The 19,688-nt window shown below is 46.1% G+C and overlaps 1 protein-coding gene, 2 long non-coding RNA genes, 1 other non-coding gene and 1 pseudogene across 4 annotated transcripts; 3 read left to right on the plus strand and 2 right to left on the minus strand.

The window, feature by feature from the left end:
* The first annotated feature begins 482 nt into the window (after positions 1 to 482).
* On the plus strand, positions 483 to 585 carry LOC125542010 (U6 spliceosomal RNA). Its single transcript, XR_007297794.2, has one exon. It is a non-coding gene; the product is annotated as a U6 spliceosomal RNA (small nuclear RNA).
* Positions 586 to 5,614: 5,029 nt separating this feature from the next.
* LOC125540782 (receptor-like protein 13) lies at positions 5,615 to 9,055 on the plus strand. The gene is made up of 3 exons (XM_048704342.2): positions 5,615 to 6,022; positions 6,124 to 6,273; positions 6,385 to 9,055. Exons 1-3 carry the CDS (start codon positions 5,650 to 5,652, stop codon positions 8,736 to 8,738), a joined length of 2,877 nt encoding a protein of 958 aa, XP_048560299.2. The 5' UTR covers positions 5,615 to 5,649; the 3' UTR covers positions 8,739 to 9,055.
* Positions 9,056 to 9,844: 789 nt separating this feature from the next.
* On the plus strand, positions 9,845 to 11,418 carry LOC147983372 (uncharacterized). Its single transcript, XR_015615631.1, has 2 exons — positions 9,845 to 10,495; positions 10,582 to 11,418. It is a non-coding gene; the product is annotated as an uncharacterized LOC147983372 (long non-coding RNA).
* On the minus strand, positions 10,512 to 13,963 carry LOC125534827 (putative long-chain-alcohol O-fatty-acyltransferase 4; annotated as a pseudogene).
* A 4,177-nt stretch (positions 13,964 to 18,140) lies between these two features.
* LOC125535298 (uncharacterized) lies at positions 18,141 to 19,688 on the minus strand. Its single transcript, XR_007294638.2, has 4 exons — positions 19,457 to 19,688; positions 19,283 to 19,368; positions 19,138 to 19,203; positions 18,141 to 18,335 (listed from the first exon to the last, which is right to left on the minus strand). It is a non-coding gene; the product is annotated as an uncharacterized LOC125535298 (long non-coding RNA).

A 19,688-nucleotide genomic window follows, 5' to 3' on the forward strand; every position in this document is an offset into this window, starting at 1 on the left:
AAATCTCACGTTTTGGAACTGATAAAAATGATGACCTTTTTTTAGGGTTAAATGGCAACCAAATAAGCGCGGAAGAACTGTGCCCGTCACGTGGATCTTCTGTTTTTGTTTTTGTTTTTTGGATCTTCTGGTTTTGGTCGCTCTCATCATGTACAGTGCAGAGTCTTTAAAAAATTGAGTTTTAATTAAGAAGAGGTATTCGCATCCCACGTCAGTCACGTAGAAACCTGCTACTACTCTTTTTTTTTCTGAGCGTAACCTGCCACTACTAGAATAGGGCCCTGTGTCCGGTATGCATCGGCCAGTTCGCCTCCAAGTTGGGCCAGCGGAGGAAGAACCAGGCTGCGCGCAGATGCGGCCCACTGGCCATCCCGCGGTTCCTGCTGCTCGCGGGACACAGCAGCGCCCCCCAAGTTTAGTACCACATCGCGCAGTGAAGGAGCTCGGGACCGGTTTATAAGCGTCGCTCTTCCTTCCACATCGTCCCTTCGGGGACATCCGATAAAATTGGAACGATACAGAGAAGATTAGCATGGCCCCTGCGCAACGATGACACGCACAAATCGAGAAATGGTCCAATTTTTTTTGAGATTTTGCGCGCCGGTCCCTGCGCATTTTACAGATACGTCCCTGGGCCATCTTCTCGTGCGGTTGCGGCGCTGTGCACTGTTCTTTCCAGCTAGGTCCTTCCACTGTTTGCGTCTCCTCTATCCAAGCCCCTGGCTTTCAATACTGTACTTTTTTTTTCATGTTATATACATCAGCTTCACGAGACCATTGTAGCTGGAGCAGCTAACAATCCATTTTCTGATTGTGAGTGTTCTATTTTTTTTTCTTAATTTTGATTACTCCAAAATGTCAACTGAGAATAAACCCACTCCAGATGCCGCAAAAACCCTGAGACAATTGTTGAACAATTTTGCCAATGTCATTGGACTTGTGATATTTTTTTTGAAAAATTCTACTTTCATACATCTCGACGTGGACGTCATTCTAGCTAGGCACAACTACTTCCTCTTTCGCGCAGTCGTACGTAGGGCTCCCCCTACCCCCCCACCCGCCCCCTAATTAAATGATGTCCTACAATGTTTCAATCGATATGACCGTTGCCTTGTCGCTTGCAAAAACCCTATCTATCTTCTTGAGCTATCCATCCGGTGATGATAAACACCATGAGTAAAATCATATTTGAGTCATCTCATCATAACAAATAGCATGAGTACAACTGTATGGTCGATGTGTCAGCCAATGATTTTGAAATGACAAGCCCAACAAGCCGGTCAACAAGAAAACGAAATTAAGTAGAGGAAAACAATCGGATGGGAGGTGAAGGCGCCAGAACAAACTCCTCTTTGTAGAGATTACACGCACAAGGTGAGTTACGTAAATGACTGTCGGATATTGCCCAAACTGAGCTGCATCTTGTCGAGCCCAAGCTTCAAACGAAAACAACTTTCAGATTAGCCAGGAATTAGGAAGGACATCTCGGTGGATTTTTCTAATATTTGTTTACAAGTTTTCCTTCTCGCTTGAGTGTGTTTGGACAAAAACGTTATCATTTTTTTTGTCCACAGGGTTTATCAATAGTTCCATGTGTGCACGAAGGACCTAATAGTTGTCAACGAATTAATCGGGCACATTTGTATCTCACTTATAGCGAGACAGGCGGTCGCGCCGCCTCAAGGGAGACTCTGGTGGGCGAACCAATAAGATCGTGTTGGTTTGTTACATAGGTCTGTTTCATTTTCCCTTTTCTTTTATTTTTATTTTTAAAAAACATAAATATTACTTACTCAAAACATAAATATTACTTACTCAAAATTTTGAAAATAAATATTTCAAAATTTTACTTACTCAACTTTAAAACATGGTCACCAGACATAATATTTTACTGTTTTACATGATAGTAAGTCACACTCAAGCAATTGTGTGATTTAAACAAATTCATACCATTAAAAAATGTTCATGACATTTCCAAAAAATAACGTGTTTAACAAGTACATATGTTCATGATGTATTTCAAAAATGTTCAATGTGTGTTGAAAAAAATGCTCACTGTGTACCAAGAAAATGTTCAGTGTGCATTTGATAAATGCTCAACATGTATCTTAAAATGTTCTATATATAATATTAAACATGTGTATAGAGAAATTAAAGGTGTTTTAACAGAGAAAAAAATAAGGAATTTAGAAAAAACAAAAAAGAATAGAAAAGAGAAAATGGAAGAAAACCAGTAAACTAGTAGGAAAATATTTAAAAGGAAAATAAAAATGGGCAAAACCTTCAGAAAAACCGCTATTTCATGGATTCAGACTTCACGCATGTTATCTATGATCACTGTATTAGAGAGAGTAATCGAGTAGGTCACACAAGGCAAGCTGCCGAATATTGCCCAAACTGGGCCGCATCGGGTTGAGCCCAAGTAAGAAGCGTCACCGCACAGTCGCACACAGAGGCCTCCTCCTCCCTTCCCCACAATGACCATAGCCACGCGGAGTAAATAACATAAAACTACTACTTTACACGCTAGTGTTTCAAAAAATTATCGGTTTTTAATTTTTCTCAGATAACTACCAAGTGGGTGGTCGGTTGTTTCAAAAAACCCAAAATCTTTGTTGTTACAAAATTAAACAGGTTTATGACAGGTCGCACCCGCACCTAAACGATTCGTCTATTTGATCGTTTGTTTGACCGTTAACTGACATGTGGGTCTCACATGTCAGTGTCTGCAAACTTTTCAAAAATGCCATCAGGCCCATGCAAACTTTTTAAAACGCAATCGGGTCCCTGTAAACTTTTTTAAAAAGCAATCGGGTCCCTCCCATGGCCGTGCACCAGCAGCCGCCGTGAGGGTCGCCGGCCAGCCGCCGTGGAGCTCCCTTCCGTCGCGGGCGGCGCGTGGTGCTCCCTTCCGTCGCGACCAGCAGCCATGGCGCCGCCGTGGAGCTTCCTTCCGCACGGGCGCCAGGGGGCAGCACCGCTCACCGGCGATGGCCGTTGCGGCTAGGCGCAGAAGGCGGGCTTGCGAGCGTGGGAAGTGTAGGCCAGGAAGCTCGCGAGGCAGGAGCTCAAGCTCGAGCTTGAGCCTAGTCATGGCGGTCGGCCTCGAGAGCTTGGACCCGAGCGTTGACCACAACAACGGACGGGATTCGAACCGGGAAAGGAGGGCGCGTGGCTGGAGCGCCGGAGCAACCCCATGAGTGCGGCACCACACTCCACGGTGTCTCCCCTACCCGGCATCAGTGCTGCCACCGACGCCATGGACGCGGAGCACGGTGGCCTCGCGGGCAGCTCGTGCAGGAGCATCCCGACCTCGCTTCTGCCTCCCGCTAGCAACCGATTCCTGCCTAGCTCACCTTCTTCCTCGGCTCCGATGGCTCGAGCGTGGCGGTTGACCGGCGTCGGCGTTCATGGCGGCTCGGGCGTGGCGGCCTTGTGAGACGTGCCGCCATGGCTGCAGGCCGAGGCTGGCGTCAAGTTGGGGGAGAAGAGGCCACGGTGAGGAGAAGAGGTTCCAGGGAGAGGGGCAGTAGTGGAGGCGGAGGAGCGGCCGGCCGACGCCGACGAGGTGGAAGAAGGGGCGACCGGCCGACACTCCATCGATCTCCTGGGGAAGAAGATAGGCAGGAGGAGTGAAGAGAATGAGGAAGAGAGCTAACATGTGGACCCCACATGTCAGTTAACGATTAGACAGACGGTCAAACAATCAGTGTTCTTACGTGCGGGTCCCAATTGTCATAATCAGGATCAACTATAAAGCACTAGATGTTTTGGGTTTTTTGAAACAACCGACCACTCACTTGGTAGTTATTTGAGGAAAATTAAAAACCGTTAGTTTTTTGAAACCCTAACCTGTAAAGTAGTAGTTTTATGCTATTTACTCGCCACGCCGGCTGGAATCCTCCTCCCTCCGCTTTCCTCCAAGAGTCTCTTCTTCTCCATCCCGGACCTCTCTCCGTCGCGCCGCCACGCGCGGAGTGGGGGACTAGTTCGAAGCAAGAGATAGGAAGGTGCCGAGCATCGCTGGCAACTGGAGAGGACATGCCGGCATCCTTCCGGCGCCGTGGGAGGCCGGATGTGCAGCGGAGCGGGGCAGAAGGAGTGAACTGCTACGAGTGTTTGGAATGGAGCTCTCGCTTTAGGTTAATTCTGAACTCATGCATTTCCTTCAGAAAGCTTGTGCAGTTCTTCATACTACTAGTATTTCTATCTGAAACTCAATCCGTGATTTACCCTTAATGTTTGCTTGCTGGCAATTTGCCACTGCCCATCATGTTCTCAATGGCACGCGTGATGCTCAACATGACTTACACTGCACCACTGGCGGAGCTACGTGTTACAAAAAGAGGCTACGGCCCGCCCAGCCGGTAGCAAATGCAGTGGAGGATTGAGGGTAGGCTGAGCTGTGAGAGAAAAAAATAGTGGATTCCTTTGTACTGGCACGCCCACCTTTGACAGCATAGCTCCGCCACTGCACTGCACAGTTTTGATTTTGATACCGATCTGTTTAGACATACCAGGGCTATAAGACTAGCCTCTGACAGAGCTACCCTGAAACGCAACTGAAACCTGTACCGGTAGGACTGTCTCCAAAACTTGTTCCTTCCTACTGGAAGTCTGGAATGCAACCGAAACCCTGTAGCATTGGCTACTGGTTCTGCACTCACAAGTGAGAACCAGATTCTGGATGTGCTTTATAGCCAACTCCAAAGTCGTGCATATTTCTGTTCCGCCCCCTCGATCTTGGCCTGCATATCTAGTGCAAGACCTTTGGCAGTCAAGTCCACACGGTGTCCTGGAGGATAGTACGTATTATATATGCCCAAGATTAGTGCTTAATGGTGTACTCATGGTCCAAGTTTGGTCCTGGTCAGTGGTCACTAGTGCGATAGAGTATCTTTTTGCAGAGACTTTGTGCCAACAAAACGTTCCCCAGTAAGTCAACAATGGCATTAGCTCAAGTTGCTGTCCAACCATGCCTTCCCTGACCATGGACTAAGCTTTGTTTACGAAGCAAGTTTATAAACACCACAAGGAGGAGCAGAACAAGTAAGCATCCATCTTGTTCTCAAACCTACAGCCTAGAATTCACGGGATAAGGTAAAACCCTTCTCTTTGAAATGGGTTGCTCCTGCCATTAATATTGAGGAAGCATTGCCTGCAATTATTTGTCTACAGCAGTAAAAAGATCAAGCAATCAAATGGAGCAACTGGATTAGACAATGCATATTTCTGCCCCTCTTGGCCTCCATATCAAGTGCAGGAGCTTCGGTAGTCCAAGTCCACAAAGTGTTTGGACCCCAAATCAATATATTATCTATCCCCAAGATTAGTGCTTAGTGGCCAGTCATTGCCAATGTTTGGTCGTTTGTGCATGTCGTCTGTGGCCATTCTCCAAAATGTTCGTCAACAAGTCAACAATGTCGCTAATGTTCCCGCAAAAAATATACAAAAATGCCACTAATGAAGTTGCTTTGTTGACTAAGTATACCTCCTTGGCCATGGACTAAACTGTGAGCTAGTCTACAGTATAGGGATGGCTAGTTATAAAGACCGCAGCAAGCAAGGAGCGGAAGAAATACGCACACATCCTGCTCCCAAACTACAGCCTAGAATTCACAGCAAAATCTGAAAACCTTTTTCTTCCAAATGGGCTGCTACTTGTTATGGAGATGTTTGTTCGTGGTCCTCTCTGTAGTTTGTCCCATGTTTCTGAGTTCTTCGGGCTGCTTGATGGAGGAGAGAGCAGCCCTCATGGATATTCGCTCTTGGCTTGTGAATGCAGAGTCCAAGGTTCCCAGTTCTTGGGGAGACGGTGGTGACTGCTGCTCGTGGGAAAGGATAACGTGCGACAATACCACACACCGAGTGTCTCATCTTAACCTTTTCCAAATCTACCAAGAAAACCTACAGTATAGCGAAGATGAATGTCCGAATCTTAACTTGACGATATTTTCTTCGTTTCGGGAGCTTCAACTACTGAATTTCTCTGGACACTACGCTTGTTTACAAAATTTCGAGGGTACGTAACTCCTGCTGCATGCATGCATGCAACTCTTCTTTTAATCTTCCAAAATAATTTTGATTGCAAATCATCTTATTCTGAAGCAAACAATTCCTCAGGTCTCCAAGGATTGAGTAAGCTCAAGTATCTCGACCTCAGTTACAACAGTTTTCAAGGTGGGGGTATCTCGGGATCTGTTGGCAAATTGGTTTCTCTAGAAGTCATAAATCTCAATGGAAACAACATAGGTGGGACTCTTCATAGTACAGGTACTGAAACAAAAAATATATATTCTTTTTCAGTTGTTACAATTATTATTTTTCCGCAAACAAAAAGTTACAATTAATTTTTACTTACTATAAGGCGTGTACCAATGGCAGACTTCAGAAATCTCCGTAATCTGCGTGAATTGCATTTGGGATCCAGTCAATTGAGGGGTAGCCTCCCAGCATCCATATTTGCACTTCCACGCCTTGAGTACCTGGATCTTTCATACAACCTCTTTGAAGGACATATACCTATAAACTTATCTCGGAACTTGCGCTTGCGAGAATTGTATTTGACTTTCAATAGATTGAGTGGAGGCCTCCCAGCATCCTTATTTGCACTTCCACGGCTTGAGTACTTGGATCTTTCAGAAAACCTATTTCAAGGGCATATTCTTACAAACTCATCTTGGAACCTCCGAGAATTGCATTTGGGATCCAATCAATTGAGTGGTACCCTCCCAGCATCCGTATTTGCACTTTCATGCCTTGAGTACTTGGATCTTTCAGAAAACCTATTACAAGGGCATATACCTATAAACTCGTCTTGGAAGTGTACATCATCGCTTCATACTATCCGGTTATCTGAAAACAGGCTAAGCGGTCAATTTGATTTCTTCTGGCTGAGAAACTGTACCAAACTCAAAGAGATAGATCTGTCCAGGAATACTGATTTGGTCGTTCAAGTGAAAATGCATGGCTGGGTACCTAAATTTCAGTTGAATACACTAAGGCTCTCTTGGTGTAACCTTGATAAGAGCATGATTACCGAGCCACATTTCCTGCACACACAGAATCATCTGCAGCTTCTCGATTTGTCCAACAATAATTTGCCGGCGAGCATGCCCAACTGGCTGTTCACAAAGAAAACCACACTAGTTTACCTGAATCTTGCAAATAACTCACTAGTTGGATCACTAGATCTGATAGGGCAACCCCAAACTAATCTTAAACAGGTGAATGTATCACTGAACCTAGTTGAAGGACAGCTGCCAGCCAACATTGGTTTGATGTTTCCTCGTCTGATAATTCTTGATGTTTCGCGCAATACTATTTCTGGAACAATACCACCATCGTTGTGCAACAGCAGCATACAACTTATGGACCTATCAAATAACAGATTTATAGGAAAAGTACCATCTTGCTTGTTCACTGATTGTTATGCAATGAATATATTGAAGCTCTCAAACAATACACTTGGTGGCAAGATACTTGATGGGGCTAGTAGCTTCTCTGGTAACATGTGGGCAATACATCTAGGCAACAACAAATTTGAAGGGACTCTCCCAAGAAATCTGTCTGGTAATGTCCAAATCATGGATTTACATGATAACAAGATGTCAGGAGAACTGGACACTTCATTATGGTGCCTTCCTTCACTGGAAGCTTTGAGCCTTGCTAATAATGGTTTCACTGGTGACATTCGTCCAGAAATTGGCACATTAACAAATCTTATGATGTTAGACCTGTCAAACAACTACTTTACAGGACGTCTCCCAAACTGCGGCACTATGGTATACCTCACGTTTCTGAGTGTATCGGGGAATTCCCTGTCAGGCTCCCCGGGTGCCTTTTTCAACAGCTCCTACATTACAGCTTTAGATCTCAGCCATAATCAGTTCACAGGCAACCTTGAGTGGGCACAACATCTTTCTCAAGTCAGTGTACTTTTGTTAAGCAGGAATAAGTTTGTGGGACATATCTCTTCAAATCTCTGTCATCTCCAACACCTGAGTATAGTTGACATCTCCCACAATAGACTTTCGGGTTCCGTACCACCATGTATTGGTGGCATTCCATTTGAACCCATTGATCCTTTCGAAAATTGGCCCACAGCTGGTAGTATTACTTATGGAGGAGGGGAAGATGGTTTGGACTTTGTTTATACCAATAATTATGACCTCCCAGGCTTCACCTTCACAACTAAAGGGCAACCATACACATATGGACAAAACTTCTTCATGTCGATGTCTGGCATTGACTTGTCTGCAAACATGCTGTCAGGTGAGATTCCGGAGGAGATGGGGAATTTGAGCCATATCAAGTCTCTCAATTTGTCAAACAATTTCTTGACTGGACCGATTCCTGCAGCCTTTGCAAATATGAGCGAGATCGAAAGCTTAGACCTGTCTGAAAACAGGCTGAATGGATTGATACCACGGCAGTTGACACGGCTATCATCATTGGAGGTGTTCTCTGTGGCATACAACAACTTATCGGGATGTCTACCAGACTCTGGTCAATTTGGCTCATTTGATATTGATTGTTACAGAGGGAACAACAACCTTCAATCATGCACTTCCAGTTCAGGTCATGTGGCATGGAATGGTACTGCAGGAAGTGTGCCTGATGATTCTGACCTGATCCTCTACGTGGTCACCGCTGTTTCATTCGTCTTGGCATTTTGGGCCACTATCACTTTCGTATTCTGCCATTCATTTGGGCGGCGTGTTATTCTCAAACTATAGTATGTAAAGATGGAGAGAGGGCTAGTGATTAACAGTGATGATGTGTAAACAACACAAGGAGATCACTTTGGTAATCTGCTTTCCGATAATGCGTGTATTTGTAAACTATGTTACCTAGGTCTAATATGGAAGAGTTTTTGTGAAACTTTGTCAAGTAAGAATTACTGTAAAAATAGAACCCTGAATGGTGGCTGGAATTATCAGGGGTTGGTTGTTTTTGCTGCCTTTTCTTGTAAGTTCATGGTGCAGAATGGTGGTGTAATGTTGAGATTTTGGTGATGCTTCCTTTAGCACTTTTTTTTCTGAACTGAATTTTCTTTAGCACTAGTGAAGTCTCATAATGTTTGTAATGGTAGAAATATTTCTTTAGTTGAGGATTTTGGAGGGTATGTGCTGATACGGTAAGCTGCAAGATTGGGCTCGATATACTACATAGCCCCTTTTGTCACTCTTGGAGTCGTCTTCCTCTGCATCTCCTTTACTTTGTTTTTACTGTCAGCAATGCTGTTCTTGTGTCTATGGCTGTTGCAAACTATAGGCGGCGTTTTTCGGTCCGAAATTACTATGCACACGATAAGTTGCTGGACGATTTTCAGACGACGTTGTGATCGATGGCTGTGGCCCAGGTGAACACAAGTGATCGATGGCTGATACAGCTTGTCGTCTACAAATCGGGCACAGCCCATCGTCTGTGTAGCAGTTCTCTTTTCGGTCCGGGTAGTGACCATCCGTCGGTGCGTTTGGGGAGGATTTGAGGGGTCCGGTTGTAGATGCTCTAAGTTAGACATTGATCTCCCCTTGGATACATATTAATTGACGTTGTCTTTTGTACAACTTTATCCAACTTCCAACAGCTATCTCTCAACTGTCAAACATCACTTTTCGTTTTCACTGAACCATCATAGAAGTTTACTTGGTGATGAATAGACAGTTTCATGGAAGCAATTGCTTTGCTAGCTACCCCGTTGACCGTGCAGCGACATACGGAATCTTCTGGCAGGCGTCTCGGGATCTCAAGTATCTCGCCCTCAGCTGAGAACAGTTTTCCAGGTGAGAGTGTCTCAGGATCTGATATGTCTGTCAACAGGAACGAGGTCAGCGATGAGGTCATCCTAGGAAGCGATGTCAGCAGTGATGTCATCCCGAGACATGTCGTCAGCGATGAGGACATCCCATAAGTCTCGGTTACCACTACTATAAAAGTGGTTGAGCTCCTCTTTGTTTCTCAAGCGATTCCAGCATCCAAGCAGGAGTATGTGAGCTGAGCTAGCTTCCAAAGTGCGAGGCTGTGTGTGTCCACTTGTAGTTGCTCTCTGATCCTCTTCCTTCAGTATCGGGGAAGCTATCTAGCTAGGCAGCTAGCCAGTAGTTTGTGTGACAGGTGACATCAGAGTGAAACCAAAACTTGTAGAGGCGATCTTGTATTCGGTGCGCATCGAATCGCTTTCTGTAAGTTTTCGTTTTGTCCTTGTTGTCCAGTATGCCTTGCCATGGGCCATACTTTGACGGCGTGGCGTGCGGCGGTTTGGTTCAATCGAGCATGCGGATGAGCTATTGAGAGGCGTGCCTTGCCGGGAAGCAGCACCGCCTGCCGTTCGTTCAGGGCGGAGATGTCCCTCGAGTTGGTCTTGGTCCATGGTGACCTCTGTGGCCCGGACACCCGGTCGATGTTGGGCGGAACGATGCTACATCCTACTGCTCGTCGACGACTACAGCCGGTTCATGTGGGCGGCGCTCCTCGCCTCAAAGGACGAGGGGCGGGGCAGGCCATCGTCAAATTAACGTGCTCCAAAAGCAATTTCTGAAGGGAAAACATTTCTGAACTACTGTACACTTGTTTCAGGCATAATACTGCAGACTTCCAATACCAAGCAATGCATCAAAAACAGGTGACCAAAAGGTAAAAAATTATGCTTGCTACATCAATCAAGCAATATTGTTATCGTAATCGACTGCCAGTACCAAGCAACTGCTAGTATGATTACTCCGTTGACCGTACGGCAATGGAATTCATCTTCCCGCCGGTGTGCTGGAAGAAGGCCGCCACGGCAGCTCACTCCTCCAGGAACCTCTCCTTCTCCTCGACGCCGTCCTTGAGCAGCGCCGGGAAGAAGAGCCAGAACGAGGTGCCCGCACCTCGGCGACGCAGCAGGCACCGTGCAGGGCAAAAAAGGCGGCCATCGGAGTACTCCTAGGCATGGCAACCGGAGGCCGAGGTGGAGATGGAGCTCACCTTGCAAGTCTGTAGCCGAGGCCGAACTAAGCGGGGCGCCCGGGTTGCGGTGTGCACCGTCCCGCCGGCGAGCTGGGCCACCAGCGGGAGGAAGGTGTCGAGGAGGAGCACCAGGAGGCGCTGACTTCGGGGAAGAAGCCGAGCGGCCACCGCATCAATTAAGCCGAGCGACTAGAACATCCCATGGCCTAAGGGGTGTTTGGTTCCAGAGACTTTTTTGTGTTGGGTTTAGAAAAAGTCCCTAGCAAACTAAACAAGATGAGACTTTTTTAAGACTTTTTGCTAAAAGTCCTTAGAAACACCTTCTTTAGAGTCTTTTTCAAAAAATTCTAGGGACTAGAAAAAGTCCTAGGAAGAACCAAACACCATCTAAGAGTACTTTGATTTTCTCTGCTTTAAGAAGGCGAGTAATTAAATCCTGTTGAGAATAAAGTTGGGAAGTCAAGAGATTGCCTCCTGGGGTCAGAATGCTACTTAATGTTCGTGGTAAGGTTGTGGAAATGTTGGGATTTTTCAAAGCTTGTTTTCTTTTGCAGGAAGTATCATGAAGTGACGCGGAGTAAGTTTATCTTCTTACAGAGCAGGGTGGACTGAGGTTTAATCTACTCCTTCTGTAAACAAATATAAGAGCGTTCAGAACACTATTTTAGTGATCTAAACGCTTTTATAGTTCTTTACGGAGGAAGTACTTTTTTTAACAGTGAAGAGTTTTGTCGAACTTTAGTAAGTAAAATTCACTTTGAAAAACTCTGAATGGTGGCTAGGATCATCAGGGGGTGGATGGTTGTTTTTGCTGCTTTTCTGTAAGCTCAAGGTGCAGAATGGTGGCGTACGTGTGTGCAGTTGAAATTTTGGGGGGGTCTTTTGGTTCTACATACATAGCCCTGTTCTTTGGCACTTTTTATTTCTGAAGTCAACTTCCGTTAGCACTGCTCAAGTCTCATGATGTTCGTGACCCTAGAATTATTTCGGTAGCTGATAATTTTGAGGGTATTTGAATATTTGATGATGCTAAGCTGCAAGATTGGGCTCTATGCTACATGGCCCCTTGTGAATTCTTTGATTGAAGACTGTCTTCCTCTGCTTCGACTTTACTTTACTTCTTCCTCTCTTGTCAGCTACTGATGTGCTTCTGTTCATGGTGGCTGCTGTGTTTCTGAATGCAAACCTGTCGAGATATTTATGCAAAAACCAAAGACATCGTTTGGGTCGTCTCTTAGGGCTAGGCGAGTTTTGCCGTGTTGTTTTGCTTTGCTTTAGGCCGAGCATCCCACATCTTTTTGCTCTGGGCATCATGTCCACTTCTTCTTACGTTCAAGACATGTGTTGTATCATGTAGTTCTTTCTTCTTCTACCAATGGAGTGATACTAATGCATAAATCTTTTAAGTAATATATAAAGCGCCCTTTTTCGAAAAAAAATATCAACGGAGTGATACGCAGACTTTGTGTACTCGAGAAAAGAAATAAAAGACAAAGATTAACTTGAGCATTTGCATTACCTATTTCTGTTATCAGTTTCTTAGCAGTGATGATGGACTACTATTTCACTGATATTCGGGCGCCTTTTTTTTAACAAATCGAAAAAATTCAAACTGTTTCATCCAACTTCTAACTGCTATCTCTTAACTGTCAACGGCGCTTTTCGTTTCGTTTTCACTGAACCATCAGAGAAGTTCACTTGGTGATGATTTGACTGCTTTCATGGAAGCAATTACTATGGCTAGCTACTCCGTTCACCGTACAGCGACGTACGGAATCTTCCCGCCGGCGTCGAGGAAGAAGGCCGCCACGGCAGCCCACTCGTCCAGGAACCTCTCCTCGACGCCGTCCTTGAGCAGCGCCGGGAAGAAGAGCCAGAACGACGTGCCCGCCACGAACAGCCCCACACCCACCGTCGCCACGGCGCGCGGCGGCCTCCTCGCCGCCCACCGCCGCGCGCACCACCCCTCGGCGACGCAGCAGGCGCCGTGGAGGGCGAAGAAGGCGGCCATCCCGCCGCCGGGCGGCCACCGCAGGCTGAGGTAGCACACCATGGCCTCGTGCATCGCCCCGGACACCGCAAACGAGGCCAGCACGCCCGCGGCGCCCCCCGCGCGGGCGCGCACGGGGTCGTACACCGACGGCCGGAGGATGGCCGGCACCATGAGGTTCCACCGCCGCCCCAGAAGTCCCGCAGCGAGGAGGCCAGGTACGGCCGGTCGAACTGCGGCTCCGTCTCCATGCCCAGCGCGGCCGCGGCGGCGGCGACGCAGGGGAGGAGCAGGTCGAGGAAGCAGTAGGTGTGGACGCCGTACAGCGCCAGGCGCGCGTAGAGGTGCAGCCGGGCGTTGAGCCGGTAGAGGCTCACGAGGGCGGCCATGATGGCGACCTTGACCGCGCAGGAGACGAGCGAAACTGACTTGGCTCCGGAACCTCCATCGCCGCCGCGGCGGAGCTTGACGGGGAGCAGGGCGGTGAAGAGGAACGGGAGCACGGGGAGGGCGGGGTCGAGCGGGCCGCGGCCGGCGGCGAGGAGCGCGACCTTGAAGGCGCCGAGCCAGGCGAGGAAGAAGGCGGCGACGCCCCGGACGATGGCGGAGGAGGCAAAGGCCAGCGGCGCGGCGGCGAGGAGCGCGAGCACCGGGAGCAGCGCGGCGAGGCGCGGGAGCCCGGGCCGGAGGAGGGACGACGCCGCGCGCGCGTACAGCGCGGCGGCCGCGGCGGCCACGGACACCGCGGGGATGCTGTCCGGCAGGAGCTCCATGGCCAGCGCGCTCGCGACCTGCCGATGCCACGGCATGGTGGTAAAGTGCGCGAGCAGAAGAGTCTGGCGTTGCCACTGTACTTAAGCAAGCATCGTCGCCCCACAGCCGACAGTGATATTCTCCTAGTACTACTAAATTCGTCCTTTGACACTGAGCTGTTCATCAAAGGAAGTGATGCTGACAAAAGTAGTGTGGATTAAAAGCACTATGTACTCATAGGTTTGTCTCTCGCAATCAATCAAATTGTTCTAATTAAATTGTTTTAAAGTTAGCGGAAGAGCTGCTAAGATTCCATTAACAGAAGAAATGTGTCGACGCGATAATTGTTTGGTTTATTGAACAAAAGCAACCACATCGAGCTGGACGATGGCAGCATCACCACAAGACATACAAAGGCGTTGGTAAAACCTTTATCAACTAAACATGGGAGAGTAAAACACACCATAGACCATTGTTGTGTCATCATGCATCGCCCATCGCACTCTTCGTTCAACGACTTCTTCGATGCAACAACAATAAAGACCATTCCCTACCGTCCCATCGAAATTGGCCACAAGTGTGTTCTTCGACCTCGTTGACATCGAGAAAGAAGACATGTCCGAAGGGGTATGGACATGTGCGCTTTGATACCGACTAACAAAACTCGTCCAACACTGCCTACTTATCAAGTGTGCTCCTGCTGCCTACCACCATGTCCCAATGACCTGCCCAGCTGGACACGCCCTTGCAGACTCCACACACACCAGCCCCCGACGGCGCCGTACCAGCCATCACACGCAACCCATGTGTGCCCGCTAGGATCTCTCCAAAATGATGCTTCCAAGGAAGTAATGACATATCTATCGTGGATCTGACAAGGCGGATCTGGGTTTTCACCCGGAGAAAGGATCATTAGGGTGGGAGGGTGCTGGATCTTCTCGGCAATGCCTCGAGGAAGGAAAACGCTACCCATAGATGTTGTCATCAGTGGCATGACAAAGATTTTCATCTGGAGGAACCACACCCTGTTGGGTTACGTAGTAATTTCAAAAAATTTCCTACGCACACGCAAGATCATGTGATGCATAGCAACGAGAGGGAAGAGTATTGTCTACGTACCCACACAGACCGACTGCGGAAGCGTTGACACAACGTAGAGGAAGTAGTCGTACGTCTTCACGATCTAACCGATCAAGCACCGAAACTACGGCACCTCCGAGTTCGAGCACACGTTTAGCTCGATGACGATCCCCGGACTCCGATCCAGCAAAGTGTCGGGGAAGAGTTCCGTCAGCACGACGGCGTGGTGACGATCTTGATGTACTACAGCAGCAGGGCTTCGCCTAAACTCCGCTACAGTATTATCGAGGACTATGGTGGCTGGGGGCACCGCACACGGCTAAGGAATAGATCACGTGGATCAACTTGTGTTTCTTGATCTATCTTTGGTGCTAGCCCTGCCCCTCTATTTATATCTTGAGCCCTGGGGTCGAAACTTGGAGTTAAAGCCTTCACAAAGTCGGTTTCACCCGATAGGCAAGAGTCCTTCTCGGACTCCAGGGCCAGACGCCAGGGATCCCGGCGTCTGGACCCAGACGCCCTGGCGTCTGGCCCCTGGACTCCGCAAAACTTCCTTTTGCGCCTTCCAAAAACCTTGTGGGCTTTCCCCTTTGGCCCAAATAAAGTGTTCTCGTACCCAAACATTTCGGGAAACATCCGAAACCCATTCCGGTGATTTCCGGAACCCTTCCGGTGACCAAACACTATTATCATATATATCAAACTTTATCTCCGGACCATTCCGGAGTTCCTCGTCATGTCCGTGATCTCATCTCGGGACTCCGAACAACCTTCGGTATATCAAAATGCATAAACTCATAATATAACTGTCATCGTAACCTTAAGCGTGCGGACCCTACGGGTTCGAGAACAATGTAGACATGACCGAGACACGTCTCCGGTCAATAACCAATAGCGGGACCTGGATGCCCATATTGGCTCCTACATATTCTACGAAGATCTTTATCGGTCAGACCGCATAACAACATACGTTGTTCCCTTTGTCATCGGTATGTTACTTGCCCGAGATTCGATCGTCGGTATCCAATACCTAGTTCAATCTCGTTACCGGCAAGTCTCTTTACTCGTTCCGTAATACATCATCTCGCAACTAACATATTAGTTACAATGCTTGCAAGGCTTATGTGATGTGCATTGCCGAGAGGGCCCAGAGATACCTCTCCGACAATCGGAGTGACAAATCCTAATCTCGAAATACGCCAACCCAACATCTACCTTTGGAGACACTTGTAATGCTCCTTTATAATCACCCAGCTACGTTGTGACGTTTGGTAGCACCCAAAGTGTTCCTCCGGCAAACGGGAGTTGCATAATCTCATAGTCATAGGAACATGTATAAGTCATGAAGAAAGCAATAGCAACATACTAAACGATCGGGTGCTAAGCTAATGGAATGGGTCATGTCAATCAGATCATTCAACTAATGATGTGATCTCGTTAATCAAATAACAACTCTTTGTTCATGGTTAGGAAACATAACCATCTTTGATTAACGAGCTAGTCAAGTAGAGGCATACTAGTGACACTCTGTTTGTCTATGTATTCACACATGTATTATGTTTCCGGTTAATACAATTCTAGCATGAATAATAAACATTTATCATGATATAAGGAAATAAATAATAACTTTATTATTGCCTCTAGGGCATATTTCCTTCACACCCCTACGCCGAGGACAACGTCCCAGCCACAACACCATCACTCGACTACACTGCATATCCCTAGTTTGAGCACTAACGACATCATTGATGGCTCGAACAAAGTCAGCCTAGGAGGCGACCGGTCCATGAACAATCATCGCTTCCACAGAGTGGTCTAAGCCTAGACCAACGCCGCCAAGGATGGTGCACCCACCGGTCACCGGAGTTGTCGACACCGTGCACTCCTACATTCAGCCGCCACCCGAGCAGCCAACGCACCTCTGATAACCAGAGCATCAGATCGGTCCGATCGAGCACAAGCCAGGCGCCCGAGCCCCAACACTACCTCGCACTACAGGAGCAGGACGCAACGCACATCCGCAGCTAGCTCCCCCACGATGCTTCGCCATACGAGCCTCCTTGAATGCGGAGGGCGTCGCCAAGGTGCACCCTCCACTCCCTTCACCTTTGATGGAAGGGTGGCAACAAGAGGGGATTAGGCACTAGGGTTTGTTAGCTAGGAGTTGGATCGCCTCCATCCTCCGAGGTTGCCCGAGCAAAGCGACCTAGGAGGCATGCAAATCAAACCAGTTTTTATTTAAGGGTTTTCATCATTTATGCAACCGGTTGTGTCACACTACTCAGTTTTGCCACTAGGAATTTCAACTTCTCAAAAAATGCCATTGCTTCATTAGACACATACTCAAAAATGCCACCGGACACCATTATTGTGATCTCAAATCTCTTTTGCCATGTTATAATGACATAAATACCTATGAACCAACATGCCAGCTCTTTCTATATCTCGCTACAATAAAGTGTGGGCCCATTTGTTCCCAACAACGTTCTTATTTTCCTGTAAAATTATCCACTTGGTTACTCTTCAAGTGGAGCCACACTTATCATTGTGAGATGGATAGAATGGACATGTGGGTCTAGGCTTATTATTGTCATATAAAATGGTCAACGGATTTGACGTGAAAATAATAATGTCTAATGGCATTTTTGAGCAAACATCTAAAGGAACGATGGCATTTTTGAGATATCTAATGACATTTTTGAGCAAACACCTCATGAATCGATGACATTTTTTTAGTTGTAATTTCTAATGGTAAAACTGAGTAGTGGGACATAACTAGTGGCATAAATGATAAAAACCTTTTATTTAAAACGCAAAAATCATTGATTTTAAAAGTAAATAGTGACTGTTCACTGTTTTCAAAATCTCGAAAGGTGTCCTTTTTGTGTAGCTCACGTGGTAAACATATATCATGGTCAAACTTTACGCACGTGTAGAATACATCCTTACAAATATGTGGATTTTTCTTCTTCTTCAAATTAACGAGCTCCAAAAGCAATTTCCGAACTACTGTAGACCTTTCAGGCAGAATGCATCAAATCAGGTGACCAAAAGGCAAAAATCATATACTACATCAATCAAGCAAGACTGCTATCGTAATCTACTGCCAAAACCAAGCAACTTCAGTGCTACTGAGAAAAGGGGTGCAAGATGGACATACAAAGTTTTTTTAGGGAAAGATGGACATACAAAGTGGACATTATACAAGACTTAAAACAACAAAAATTACATATCCACAAATCCACCGATTTACGCAAGTCATTTTTCATCAACAAATGGTATCTTTCTGAATCGGCTACTCTTAGTCAACTATGCCTGATTTTCTTTCGCCATACCATCGACAGCTGAAGTGAAAACCGTCGAATTTTACATGAACATTCTGTCCGTCCAGCACAAGGTTGTGTCATCAGGGGCACTGGGGAAATTCGTGTCGTTACAACTCTTGCCCGTCCAAGTCTGTCCTGACAGGATAGTCGAGGCCCTGCAGAGCGGGCATCCTTCGCAGGTCCTCTTCTGAGTATGCCGGAATGAACCAATACTTTTTGTCGTTTCCGAAGACCTGATAACAAGACCATTTGTTTACTAACATAGTTTTGCATTTAAGTAACTTCCAGAATGTCGTTGTTTACCAAGTCTGGTAGTACTATGGCCACCAAGAAGGAAAATAATAACAGAGAAAGGTCATGTTTCAGATGTTGAAGGTCACAAATACGGACATGATCAAGGACATGCACTTTCCATATTTTGCCCCCTTGATTATATTTGGGCATCACAGTCCATGTAGAGACCAAAAATAAAACATAAATGCTAGAGAATCACAGGTAAAATAATATCGATATGGTAATGTTGCACATATGTATCATGTACCCGGCAGAACTGCCTGTGAAAGGGCACACTCAAGGTTTATGAAACTACAACTAACGAATATCATGGAATGTCCCAACATGATGGTTTGTCAACCACAAGTGCAGATTCCGGTTTAATAAGGCAATTTGAACTTCCATTGCTTAAATCTTCTCCCGCAGTTACCAAAGTTCTATGTTGCCACATGGAAATTTCAGGTTATGCCATTACAAACCTTGTATAATAACGTGCTCAGCTCACATAATGATTATTTAATCATCTCTACAAAAATATTATGTGATAATATGACTACTGAATATGAGTTGAGCCTGTGCTACCATTAATATCTGAATCCACACGTAGTCATTGTATTTATAGGGAGTTTAAACTTTATTTAAAGTCACCTCAACAAGACAGGTTTATCATTTTCTTGAAATAAAGCTAATTTGACACATACTAGCACCATAGAAAATTATCCAGATGACTATGAAAAAAATAAGGTTTTTTATAAACCTAACCTGAGCAAAATTCTTCTTCCGGCCAAGATCATACATCCAACGTGGACTAGTTTTCTTCTCATATGCCTGAACAACAAAGTACCAAATTGATTTCATCATGATATAACAAACAATAAACGTTAATATTATATTACAAGATACTTGCCTCAATCGTTGTTGTATTACCAGAAACAAGTGAAATGTGCATTATCATAAAACCCAGAACGCTCAAGGAAAAGGCCAGATTCAACACTGCAAGAAACATCATAGTTTTAGTGGATGTTCAATCAATCACACTGAAAGCATACTTTTCTTTTCCAAAAATTAGTAATTCATTTACCAAATGTGAGAAATGTGGTTGCAAGTGCTGAAGGAGTTCCTGGGATCTTGACATCACTGAAGAAGGCTATGAAGTGAGGCAATAAAGAGAGGGTAACAAGCGATGTCTCAAGGAAGGTGTAAAACTGCAAGCACCATAAAAACAAACAGATTTATTTTTATAAGAAAACTAATGATCAACATAGCAGCATGGAAGAGTACACTGTTTCAAAACAAGTCCCAGATAAGTACTG

Source organism: Triticum urartu, chromosome 2A, assembly GCF_056163025.1.
Source record: "Triticum urartu cultivar PI428250 chromosome 2A, HENAU_Tu73, whole genome shotgun sequence".
Classification (NCBI taxonomy): domain Eukaryota; kingdom Viridiplantae; phylum Streptophyta; class Magnoliopsida; order Poales; family Poaceae; genus Triticum; species Triticum urartu.